This window comes from Acomys russatus, chromosome 20 (assembly GCF_903995435.1).
Source record: "Acomys russatus chromosome 20, mAcoRus1.1, whole genome shotgun sequence".
In the NCBI taxonomy this organism is placed as follows: domain Eukaryota; kingdom Metazoa; phylum Chordata; class Mammalia; order Rodentia; family Muridae; genus Acomys; species Acomys russatus.
The window spans coordinates 40,590,659-40,604,061 of NC_067156.1; the positions used below are offsets into that span (position 1 = coordinate 40,590,659).

A 13,403-nucleotide genomic window follows, 5' to 3' on the forward strand; every position below is an offset into this window, starting at 1 on the left:
GGGGGTTGGGGGGGAGGGGCAGGTCCAATTCATGCATGGTCCCTATCTGGAGGCCCAGTCTCCACAGCGCCCCTCACCCCCGCCCGTGGGCCCTGGTTACTAGGCTCTGTCCATTCTCCTGTGGAGCTCCTGTCCCCTCTGAGTGCTCCATCCTTACCCCCCCTCCTCAGCTCCATCCCAAGTTTGGCTGTGGGGCTCTGCACATCAGCTGCTGGCTGGAGCCACTCAGAGGGCAGCCATGCCAGGGGTTGGCGCATGCAAAGAGGTTCTAAGCAGTGCGCAATTACCAGCATTTTCCTTTCAAGTGCCGGTGCTGTGGGCACTGGAGACAGCTGTGCGCTGTAGATATTACTGCTGTAGCAAGGGGTGCGAAGAGATAGTTCTGCCGGAGAGCTTGAGGATGGCACCAAGCCAATGCCCTGAAAAATGGCAAACATGTCACAGCTAACAGCTGGATGCAGAAATATTTCTCTCTAATTTGGATGGATAAAATTTTTTTTCACAGCAGGGCACTCTCTAAAGAGTACAACATCAAAGAGGGTGGGTCTCCCCTGTCAGACATCAGCTGGCTCCAGGATGGCGCAAGATGAATGGACTGTGAGGACTTTTCCGGTGTGCTTGCTTTTGACGAAAGAGCCGTTAAAGGTTCAGTGACTTGTTCACATCACAGACAAAAGTCCTGATGAGGGAAGCCCGATTCCCCAAAGTCCCGCTCCGATCAGCAGACAGGGGGATGGCTGTAGATTGATGGGTGGCAGGCTACCGCTGTCCTCAGAGATAAGTGGAAGTCACCAAATGCTGGGGGTTCTCAGGCGATCGCTGGTCTCCCATCCTAATCCTCAGAGGCACCATCTCCTCCTCTGCTAAGTGACACTTAGCAGCAACTGACCCATAATGTGACCAAAATACCCACTTGCATCTCCTCTCACCGTGGGTCTCTGATGAAGGCTTTGCCGGTGCCACCACCCGTGTTTTACAGTTCATTGACACTTTTCAACTGTTTTTCTGATTACCATATTTCAGTCTTGACTTATATGTTAGTATTATCTGCAAACTCAACATAAACCTGTAATGATTTTCTAATATTTCTGGGACGTGATGAATGTGGATTGACAAAGTACAGTATATAGCTTTCTACCAGCATTACTGAAAATACAGCCACCGCGTGTATAATCATTACTCATTTACTTTATGGGAGCATTTATTACTTGACCTTTGAAATCTCGTCTGAAAATCTTGGCATTCCAGACATTCCGGAATATTTCAAAACAAAGTGGGGGAGTGTGTTGCCCATTAGAAACAACAACGAATAAATGTTAATTGTAATGGAAGAAGTGGGGAGGAAGGATAATGAGGAAAACACAGAATTACAAAGTCGAGAGAGAAAATACAGCTGAGCACAGACAGTATGAGCTCACTGGCTGGCCTTCAGCGTAGAAGCTTGTATTGTGGGCTAGGCACCCTCATTCCCCTGTCTCGTCTATCCCCCTGCTTCCCCAGGCCCCCCCCCCAATGTCACTGGCTGTTCTGGCTCACTGCCAGTGGAAGGAGAGTGGTTTTACACAAGACTAGGGATTTATGTCTTCATCTATTGCATGGTTTCTGGTTGTGTAAATTTTACTAACAGATTAAGTAATTTTCACTAAATTGACGTTTGCTCTGAAAATAGGGATTTGTTTGATAAATGGCATTATTAATCATTGTGAACATAGTTATGACCCTCATTTGGAAAACTTTTGATGCTTTTAAAGGAAAAGCTTTGCTGTTTTCCCCTGATGGGACAAGTAGAATATGGTTTTTTATTAAAAAGGGTAATAACACAGTGGCTTTCTATGAACCACAAGGCTGTGGGCGAGTGATGCATCTTTCTTAGCATGGGATTATTTTTTAACTTAAAAAAAAACTCTGTGTATGGTGTGTGTGTGTGTGTGTGTGTGTGTGTGTGTGTGTGTGTGTGTTCGTAGGTGTGTATATGTCACAGACCATGTGAAGGTCAGAGGACAACTTCCAAGATTCATTATCTGTAAAACTGAATAATACCCCAGACTCCCCTCATGTATGAGATGTAAGGATCAAATTATCTTGGTGGAGTGTTTGGAGACTACAATGCTGTGAGATGTATGACTTGGTGACTGGCCATGTTCCTCTTCGTCCACATGGAGGTGAGGGTGCCTTCGCTCATTTCAGAGGAGTGGGTTGGTTTCCCTTTTCTGAAATGTTGGAGCCAGAAGTTGTATTTGGGGAATGTTTACATAAGACCCCTAGTGGAGCATTCCTAAGCCAATAGTCCAATAGCTGACATTTAAAATGCTCTGAAATCTGAAACACCTTAGAGTGTTAACACAATGCTGAGATGTTTTAAATCTTGGAAGGGTTTTGGGTTTTTAGGAGCTCAATCTCTATGATTCTCTTCTTATCTGTCATTATAGCTTGATTGGAAAGTTTAAAACCCAGGAGGTGGGCTGGAGAGATGGCTCAGTGGTTACAACTGTTTGGTACACAAACATGAGGCACACCCATGTTACAATCTGGGCATGGTCCTGTGGTTATTTGGAACCCCAGAATTGGTGGGGGGCAGAGACTAGACTCACTTGGATGTTCTGATTTCCTGTCTTGCCAAAACAATATGAGTTGCAGGTTCAGGGAGAGACCTCATCTCAAAGTAACAGGCAGAGTGGTAGAGGAGAGTGCCCAACAACCTCCTTTGACCTCTGGTGTACACACGTGTGCATATATGCCCCTCTTCTCACATGAGAATGGTTAGAGAGGAAAATAGCATGCATGAACACACAGGAGATGAGGAGCCACACTGTGGGGTTCCTGGTGACTTTCTTAGAGTGGAGAGCTATGCCAAATCCTTGTGCATTTGAGGTCTGGGCTGAAACTTACACATGGCCTGTTTGATCGCATGGAATGAGGCTTACCTTGACCAGGACAAGTTCCTGGAGATATAAACTACAACTCTGGGACTTCCTGTGATCAATATATCAGTGATCAGCTATCCTGCCTTGTAGCTGATGTACAGGGAGGGAGATATTTGACTCCCAAACCCACCACTAATTAAAACATTTGTGATCAATACCTGTTAGTCTCAAGTATGACCCAGGAATGTTCTTGAAGATGCCAGTGTCTGTGTGAATATCAAGGGATAGTGTCAAGCTTAAAATAATTAAATTTAGGGAAATAAGGTAGAGGCCTGAAGTAAAACTTGCGTACAGTAGTTACACTAGTGCAGTATTTTTCTTTGTCATATGTACTTTTACTTTTTACATTAATAATTATTTTATGTGTATGGGTGTTTTGTCTACAAGAGCATCATGCAATGTCCGCAGAGGCCAGAAGAGGGTACCAGATTCCCTGGGCCTAGAACCGAAGAGACAGTTCTGAGCTGCTTTGTGGGTGCTGGGAATGGAACCTGTGTTCTCTGCAAGGGCAGCCAATGCGCATAATTGCCGAGCCATCTCTCCAGCCTCTTACACTTTTATTTTTAAATAGTCTCACCCGAAAGATTCAGTATAAACAAGTGTCTGACTTTTAAATCCCTTTGACATCCTAAATCATCTCCTCATTCTTTTTAGTGAGTGAGAAATGTGTATGGTTAAAAATTTTAAATGATGAGGAATGGGAGGATGCATGGGATGGGATAGAAAATGAGTTGTAATATGAATTATTTTATTTTTCAATAAAAATGTGTTAAAAATTTTAAATGATGAAGTACATTTCAGCCTTTGATGAATATTTGGTCTTGTCACCTTAGGGACATATGTCGATATAGATCTGCCAGTGAGCTAGACACCAGCCTGGCGCTCATATGTTATCACTGCTGCTCACTAGTAGGTTACTAAATTTTGCCTGGGCAGCCTTTTCCTATCTAATTATAGTTTTGGCCTAAGGATAACTAATGCTCGCTGACCAGTCCCTGCATGCCGAGCCTCTACACACAGATGCTTATTTAATTTTCCTCTTAGTCCTTGGTGTAGGGACCTTATTGTGATCCCCCCTACCCCACCCCAGTTCTTAGCTTCATTGAGGCTGAACAATTGCTGATGTCACATCACCACTCAGGATGGAGATACAACTGTAACTCACACTTATTGTGGTGACACCCCTAGGCCCTGTGATCATGACACTGGCTCATATCATGTATTTTTACCTGCAATATGTAAGAGCGCCTCTGCCGACTGTATATTGAAAGTAAGATTTACTTTCATAGCCTGAGTTAGGACTTTTTCATCCAGTTTCTTTGCATTTCGGAGTAATTTCTTCTGAGCCCTTGAATAAGATACAAGGTCTTTACAAATCTGTACTCCCTGTGAGCGTAGAGGTCCTCCCATGTATGGGGCCAGTGTCAAATGCTTGGGTACAAAGTATATTATCTCACCTCAGCTGTTTGGTGAGAGCTGCCCCCCTACCCAACCCAACCCAACAACCAAATGCCAGGGTCCAGGGCCTCCGTGAGGAGATAGGGCAAGGCTGGGAAAAAGAGATAAAAATTGAGAACAGCATTTCTCAACCTGAGGGTCACAACCCGTTTGGTGGTCGAAGGTCCTTTCGTCTAAGACCATCAGAAAACACAGATAATTACATTATGATTCATAATAGTAGCAAAATTGCAGTCATGAAGCAGCAATGGAATAATTTATGGTTGGAGTTCACCACAACATGAGGAACTGTATTAAAGGGTCTCAGTATTAGGAAGGTTGAGAACAGCTGATCTAGAATTGTCTCTCCACTCCGTGAAAACCTGTTAATCCTCACTGTACAACTTTAAAGACTACCATTATTCCTTATGAGGACAAACTTGGTCACTCAGGTATTGAGAGGAACAAATCCCTGTCTAAGCTATAATTCAGGTTTCTTGTGCAAAGCTGTTGGGCCTCTTCCAGGCACTGCCAGAATTAAAGAGGAGGCAGCCTCAGCACAGGGCAGGTGTGGGAAGGGCAGGCCTGTCAGATGGCCTGTCCCTGCCCAGCATGTCACAGTGCTTAAGCCACTAGCTTTGGAAGACCTTGGTTCCTTCTGTCTAAGCTGAGCAGGTTGGGACAGATGGGTACTGAGTTTCCTGTCTCGAAAGTTAGCCAGGGGGCTCAGCATTCTGGCAGAATTATTTAAATCTTCCTGGAGGCCTTATCTTCCCAGGAAATGATCTTCTTGCTCCCTGACAGGGCCCCTCCCCCACCCAGTCAATACAGGACTCCTACAGGTGTCCCAGGAGTGGTCTCAGGGGACTAAGTCCTCCTTCAACTGGGGCAACTCCACTGCTTTTCCAGTGGCATTTTAATACTTCTCTGAACTCCCTCCCTCTCTCTCTTCCCCATTCCTTCCCTCCCTCCCTCCCTCCCCCTCCCTCCTTTCCTCTTTCCTTCTTTCTTTAAGACAGGGTCTCACAATGGCACTCAGGCTGACCTTGCTATGTTCCTGCTTCAATCTCCCAAGTGCTGTGTTTGTAGGCATGCATCACCGTGTTACAAGTGATTATTCACATAAAACCTGTGGTGATAAAACTGGTGTGTGCACGTGTGTGCTTGCATGTGTGTGTGTGTGTGTGTGTGTGTGTCTGTGTCTGTGTGTGTTGTGAGGCACGTTCCTCCTTACTCTGGAAAGATGAAGGCTTCTATGTGGTACAGAAGTGACAGATGTTTGCAGTGTTTTTAGGCTGTGACTTCAAGGTTCTGTCAACGTCTCCTGCCTACAGCGGACAATTTGCGCTGATAGTGCTGACTCCCCTGTAGCTGTAGTTGCCAGTAAGTGCACAAGGAGGCCAAACAGGGACATCACTGGGAGCATCTTGTGAAGCAAGAGCCATTAAGAGGTGCTGGGGATTAGGAAGACTGGAGGGGCCACTATTCCTCAGCAAGATTAGGGGCTTGCCTTGTGAGTTTTCAACAGAAGTTGAAAATCGCCAGGCATGGTAGCACATGCCTTTAATCCTAGCACTCAGGAGGCGGAGTCAGGTGGATTGCTGTGAGTTCAAGGCCAGCTTGGTCTACACAGTGAGTCCAGGACAGCCAAGGCTACAGGGTGAAACCATGTCTAAAAAAAAAAAAAAAAAAGAAAAAAAAAGAAAGAAAGAAAGAAAGAAAAGAAAATCAAGCTAGGCCACAGTTAAAAAGTTTTAAAAAAACACTTGGCAAGTTGTCCGTGGCTCATTTGCAAGCCTTGCTTTACCCTGTTCATTCAGATTTCTGTCAGTTGGGAGGTGGTAGCTTCCTATTAATGATAAAATGGATCAGTTGCTTGGCTCATCATTGTAGCTAACACAAGTTGGCAGCATTCACAAGTGGCTAAGCTGTAGTCAAGCCACTGACCAGCAGTCATTAAAGCCCGACACCACCGTACAGCCTACTTCTTCTCATTTGGAGTTTTGTCCTAGGCGATTATTAGCATGGAAGAGAAGGTGGCTCAATACCTTTCTCATGGAGGTTTTCAGCCAATGCCACAACATGATTTGAACTGAAAGAATTTGTGTGTTCTTTATTTTAGCCAAGTGTATGGTATAACAGGCAGCTGATATGGTGGAATCAAAAACTTAAAATCTCCCTTTTAAAGTAACAATTAGCTCTCCCATTACTTATCTTGCTACTCCTGTTGGTACAAGATAGAAGAGATGCACAGACCAGAAGCAATAGTTTTAAAATAGCAGCAGCAATCACAAAGGAAATCAGAGGCTGATAACGGAGATACATACTGCAAACATTTTCCCAGGAGGGTGCACAGATGAGCTCCTGACCTCCGGCAACAGGCAGGCTCTTTGTCTTAACAACACACACACACACACACACACACACACACACTGAAAACACAAAGAAATGGCACTGGTTCCTATGTTCTATTTATACTTTTCTTTCTTTGATCAGAAAGCAAAGCAGAATCTAGGGTTGGAGCTGAGTGGTAGAGAGTTGGTGTTTAGTGAATGGGAACCTTTGGGTCTAGTGTGAAGGGTAAAAACAGAAAAGAGGGGGAAGGAAGAAAAAGAGTCACAGTGCAGATATCCACTTATTAACCCAAAACACTGGTCAACTACCAACATTTGGATGCATTTGTGTCAGATTTTTTTTTTCTTCAAAGAAATGAAGCCTTTAAGGCAAAGTGTAATCCCATTTTTTCTCTCCATTGCGTTTATCTCCTGAAGGCTCCTTCTTCAAGGAGGGTATTCAGTTTTGCTGTGCATATTAATGTATGCTTTCTAGATATTTACTACCATAGCATACACTACTTAGTTACTTTGTGTATTTTAACAAATGGTAGTATAACGCCTTTGCTTTTTCTCAGTCAATATTATGTTTTTAATATTCTAATCCTAATACAATCAGGTCTAATTCATTAATTCTAAATGAATTAAACAAATGCTTTTGGGTAGATGAGACAACTTATTCTTCCAATGGTAAGATATTTCCACTGTTTCTAGTTCTTTGCTATTCCAAGTGAATTCCTTTGAAACTGTCTCGCAGATCCAGCAGAATTTCAGTGGGATAATTTCCTAGATTATTGCTAAACCATAGGCTATCACCATTCTCAGATTCACTGCGGTATTGTCAAGTGTCCCCCAGTGTGGTTGTGTCCTGGTACAGTCTACTTTGGCAACAGGGGAACTGGCTTTCACACAGCAAACAGTAAATGATCCGTTCTACAGTTCACAGGCTCCATTACAGAATTTACCCTCCCGACGCCTGGCCTGGGCGCCTCACGTTTCTTCTCATGAAGTTCTCCCACTTTGAAAGTTTTAGAGAAAAAAAAATAGAGAACATATTGAAACACTGATCATTTTCTGCATCATTTCTTGCAACATTGTGCCATGCTAGGTTTTTTTTTTTTTTTTTTTTTTTTTTGCAGAATGAATCTTTCCCTTAATCTAAAGTTACCCTACTCTTGCCATGTTGCTCACCCTTCAATGAATTAACAACCTCTGACCTTTCCAACATCCTCACAGATCCTGAGGGAGTTGTCTAAGCATTCTGAGCAATTTTTAAAGAAGTTTTTTCCTGCTTATTTAAATGTTTTGAAAGATACGCAATAAACCCCAGTAATTCTAGGTCTTGGCATAGTTCATCTCCTAAATTCCTTGAGTTTCGGGGGCCCATTGGGTATCCAACTTAAAATTTCATGTTGATGTCCCACAAATATGGCTGCGAGTTCACCCTCCAAGAACAACTTCCTGTGCTTGTAACTGTAGCTGCTACTCTGGGCTGACGTTGTGGGTGCATCTGGTTTAGAGTTCCTTCTAGCTTCTTTCTGCCTAGAGAGGGATGGCTGCTGTCTGGGAGATAGGCTACCCGCAGGTTTCGCTTCTTAACCCAGCTTTTCTTAAATACTCACGAAGCTAACTGATGATGGTGAATAAGAACGTGACCACGTCCCCTGGATGGGGAGGCCTGGTGGCACTCAGAGGAAGGATAGCAGGCTACCAAGAAGAGACTTGATACCCTATGAGCATATACAGGGGGAGGAGGTCCCCCTCAGTCACAGTCATAGGGGAGGGGAGTAAGGGGAAAATGGGAGGGAGGGAGGAATGGGAGGATACAAGGGATGGGATAACAATTGAGATGTAATATGAATAAAATAATAAGCTATATTTTTTTTAAAAAAGAACATGCATATGGGTACCTGCAACTTTGGGGGATGTCTTACGTTTGTTTAGCACTCAACACTTGCACATTCCTCCCCCCATTTTCTGTTCTTTGTATGAAGGGCAGAACACAGGCATCAAACATTTCTAGCTCACTGTGGCTCTTACAAGAAAGGCTGCATTTAAAGGTTGACTCTTAACAGTGCGGCCCACAAAGAGCTCAGAGCGAATAACCAGAGCAGGAAATGCTGGTCATGACAGCTCCTTGAGAAAATCCCACATGTCTTGTATGGCCTGAGATGAATAACACTTGTGAAGGGTTATTTTTTCTCTCCTGCCCCCACCTCTCCCATAGATGTTGTGCCCATGGGTATCGTCAGATCTGTGTCTTAAGGATCACACTGGCTACAGTTTAGCTAATATCTTAGCTCCTATAAGGAAGGTTAGTCAAGGGGCTCTTGCCTTGTTTCCAGCGAAAAGGGAAGTTCATTTGAGCTACAGTGTTAACAGTGGGAGAGGGGTTAAGGGTGGCATTAGGAGAGAAATCATTAGGAGAGAAATTGCATGGATCTAGTGGTGGCTGCGCATTGAAGATCAAGAGCAGAGTGAAGGCATGATGAGTTTCTTCAACCCGAGGTGTGTAGGTATGAGACTGACAAAGGTGTGTGGGACCATAACAATTTTATGTGAAACATTACAATCAGCACTGGCTGAAGCCGGAAGGCCTAGCCTCATGCCACATGCTGGTTTAGAGTATACTTCCTGACAAAGGATGATCACTTTTTCTTTAAGGCAAGTAGGAGGCAAAGACTGTGGGTTTCTTGTGGACACATTTATTTAGGGAGATAAATAATGCCGAAACACATATAGCAGGACATCCATTTCCACTCATTTCAGGATAGACCTGTGAGTGGATGGTGTCCAGCTGAGCTCACATGCAGGCTAGGCCCTGCTACCTGCAGTGTTAGGTGTCACTTGCTGCTGAGGATCTTGGCTCAGAGCACTAAGGAGGAATGTTGGGCACTCTTACTCTGACACTTTGTAGTAATTATTGCCAGCAGCCTTTACGCAAGATGTCTTTGTAGGGAAAGGGTAAAACTATTTCGTCAAAACATTTTATTCCATTAACTATCAATCGTGGTGTTGAGGGGACATGATAATTTTGTTCAGTCTCTCTGGTTGTTGACAGCAGTCTCGGGGGTGGGAGTTTTGAATGTTGCTTGACTGACTGTCTTAACAAGAAAGAAAGAAAACAACAACCCATGAAACACCAACCAAAACAATTAGTTTAATCTATGTGATGCCTGCCTTTAGTTTGCTGGGCAGCAGCAGATGGATTTGCCATATAACATGTTTCCTTTTCCTGCTGTTATCCCAAAGCAAGGAATTGGAAGAAGTACTTGCCTCAACTGTAACACAGCCTAGGGAGGGACCTTTGCGCTCCTTTCGGGTTGAGTGGATTATCAGCTGTGGTTGTCTTGGTATAGGTATGAGCCCTAAATTGGCCAGGCGATTGTCTTTATTAGATCAATGTTTGTCTTTTATTGGTGGAGGTAGTGGAAAGGTTGATGGGGGAGCCAGAACAGCAAGAAGGGCAGAAGGAGTAATCAGACGCTTTAAAATGACAGGTGAAAGTAAAGGAGAGTGTCACACAAAGCCTAGGGGCTTTCGGAATAGAAATAGAATTTATATGAGTGGTCATACAGTGAGGTTTTCTCTGGAAGATTTATTATGCATACTTATTTGGAAGAGGAAAAATGAGAGGTCTCAGAAAAAGAGGTGTGGTTTCTCAGGATGCTCTGGAGGACCCCTTACCAGCTTGCAGGAGGCTGTACTAACTCTTCAAAATATACTTAGTTCTGCCGTAGTCCTTCTAAAGTCTGTACTCCTAAGAAACTCTGTGTGTGTGTGTGTGTGTGTGTGTGTGTGTGTGTGTGTGTGTGTGTATGTGTGTGTGTATCTGTGTAACTATGAGTATATATGGGTGTGGAAGCCAGAGGTTAACCTCAGATGTCGTTCAGGAGCCATTTACCTAGTTTCGTGATACAGGGTCTCTCACAGGAACCTGGCACTTATCATTGGGCCAGGCTGATATGCCACCGAGCTCCACCAATCCACCTCGCTAGTCTCTGCCTCCCCAGTGGTAGCATTGCAAGTATGTGCAACCATGCCCAGCTTTTCTACGTGGGTGCTGGGGATTTGAACTCAGGCCATCACGTTCCCGCAGGAAGGACATTACCAATTCAACTATATCTCCAGACCCCCAAGAAACTTTTGAATTCCCTTGTGCCTCCTGGCTGCTTCAGCATCTGGGGAAACCTTAGAGAATTGCTATTGGGTATGTAGCTGCCTCATCTCCAGCTCCTGGACACCAGGTCACAAAGTGTGGTTTCTAGAGGGGTACACGTGTGTCCACTTTCAGCATTTGCCATGTGTCTAGCAAGTTGCTCGCATAAGGATTTTTGGTATGTTTTTTTGTTCTGTGCTTATTGCCTGGTTTGGAGTAGATTTTCTTTTCTTTTTCCTGTCTTAAGGATTCTGCTAGGGTTGAGGCACTAATGATGAGCGTGAGCTTGGTTGAGAAATATAAACTCCATACGAGATAGCTGTTTCCCTCTTTCTCATTATGGGGATGCTTTGCAATGACTCTTCCCTTAAGGGCTCCAGAGACTGACGTCTCCTGTGAGACGTCCTGTGAGGGGACAGTTCCTTTATTTCATCCCAGAGTCTGTCTTTACCAGTCCTCTCCGGTTCTACAACTTCCCAGCTCCCTTTTTTTTCTGGGGGGCTTCCCAGCTCAGCGGACGGACAGTGACTGCTTTCCTCAGTTGCTTCTGAACAGTTACATGGTGGAGACTTTTATGTGCTTGTTCCAATCACGTCAGTGTGGCCTCTCCTTTCAGCTTGCTTTGTTTATCCGGCAGCTCATTATTTAAGACTAGCCTGTCAAAATAGGTTAAATAGTCTTTGGGAAATATGGTAACATCCTTGAGACACCACAACTATGTCTAACACAGGGAAGATTGGCTTGATAAGAGAAAGCGTGACCTACTTTGCCTCACCAAAAACTATTTTCCTGTTACCCTTGCTGAGTTTCCACAGCCATTAGTTGGCACTGGCAAACCCATGGACCACGAATCCCTGCAGCTGACATGGAAAGGTGCCAAGAGAAACAGGGAAGATGATTTTGCCGATGATTCATTCTAACTACTTGACCTTCTGACCTCTTCTCTAGATATATGACCAAGATGGGACACTTCAGCACTTTATTGATGGTGGGGAGCCTAGTAAGTCGAGCTGGATGAGGTATATCCGATGTGCAAGGCACTGTGGAGAGCAGAATCTAACGGTAGTTCAGTACAGGTAAAGTATGCCATGATTTACTGTTGGACGAGCCCCTTGGCTTGCACGTACAAACTCAGGCTTGCTGCAAGTGGTTGAAAACATCCCATAGGCCTCTGTGGAGATCTGTTGTTCTTTGCCGGTTTTCTGAAACTGCCTCCGTCCTAATGGCAGCGTTTCAGGGCCAGTCAAAAGTTACTCTGCATCACACTTGAATGTCCATGGTGACCCAAATAAGGTTAGCACTCCCACTGAGTTGGGGGTTACTCCATAGCAGATGGGAACTCACACACATATAAATGGGGGTTTAGAGACTCAGTTCCAGATCTGTTCCTTCCATTGGTCTGCCTCTCAAAAATAATAAGTTTCATTTGCACAAAGCTCTGGAAAACCAAGGGCCCAATCTTCTAACACCGGCCAAGCTCAGCAGTGGGACAGAGCCACAGTGACCTCTCCTGTGCTTCCAAAATGTTCCTGAATATCTGGGTCTGGCCCTTCGGTGAGCTCAGCTCTGTTCCAGGTCATGGGGTTGTTTCAGGTTAGAGAACAGAAGACCCCACCCCACCTCCGCCCACTACTGTCTCCTAAGATGAATGAGCAGAGCCAAGGAGAGGCATTCTCACTTCCCAGAGTCACACAGGTGTGGGGCCTCCGAGCACTATGCCTCCACTTCTCAATGCACCTGCTGAGCCTTACACACTCAGCCCCACCTCCCAGTTCCTGAGGAAGGCTGGAATCAAGATGAGAAGGCAGGAAGGAAAAAAAAAAAATCAAACAGAAGAAAAAGCCCCATCACCAAGCCTTCTGCTCTCAGAATCCCTGGAAAACATGTGCCTTATAAATAGACGAGCTCAGTTATAAACAGCCGTGTTCCCTTCAGAGTCAGAAGCAACTGTTTAGCTTTATTGGGCATCACAGACACATCAAAGCTAAGAGCCTTGTGCTCGGCAACTTGGAGTTCAGCCTGGGGCTATTTATTTTCCTTTAAAAATTAAAAAAAAATTTTTTTCTTTATAGCTTAAAGGGTACACAAATCTGGCTTGCTCTCTGAAGGTCTCCAGTTCTAAAAAGAACATCCTTGGGCAGTGTCTGACTCATTGCCTGGGTTTCTCATGCAGTTTTATTAAGTAGTGGTTTAGGTGAAATAGTGCAGCGGGCTATTTGGTAATACCGGTGCAGACGTGGCAGCACACCTTTGCTGACAGGAAGCTTCTAGGCAACCCTGAGCTACACAATTTGCAAAGATTGTGTTTGTCCAGTCAGCAAGAGATACTTTGGCCACTACTGTAATAAATACCAAGGGAGCTCTTGAGGCAAATTCTAAATTTGGGAAAAGAAACCCCTTTGGGGGAAGGGGCATGAGTAAGTCATTACCTACCTGTCAATATTAAGTGGATTTTACAACTCTCCTTTCATGGGGGCGCTGAATCTCTGAGCTCTCTCAGCCGATCTGTTTTGGATTACTGCAGATCTTTATACAATGAGCTACAAAAAC

General features: G+C 44.5%; 1 protein-coding gene across 2 annotated transcripts in view; it reads left to right on the forward strand.

The window, feature by feature from the left end:
* The window catches only part of Prdm6 (PR/SET domain 6), a 103,886-nt gene that overhangs the window by 59,589 nt on the left and 30,894 nt on the right, over positions 1-13,403 (forward strand). For both annotated transcript variants that reach the window (XM_051163246.1, XM_051163247.1), the window contains one exon: positions 11,802-11,929. In XM_051163246.1, the coding sequence (XP_051019203.1) occupies positions 11,802-11,929 (128 nt within the window). The remainder of the gene's footprint in view (positions 1-11,801; positions 11,930-13,403) is intronic.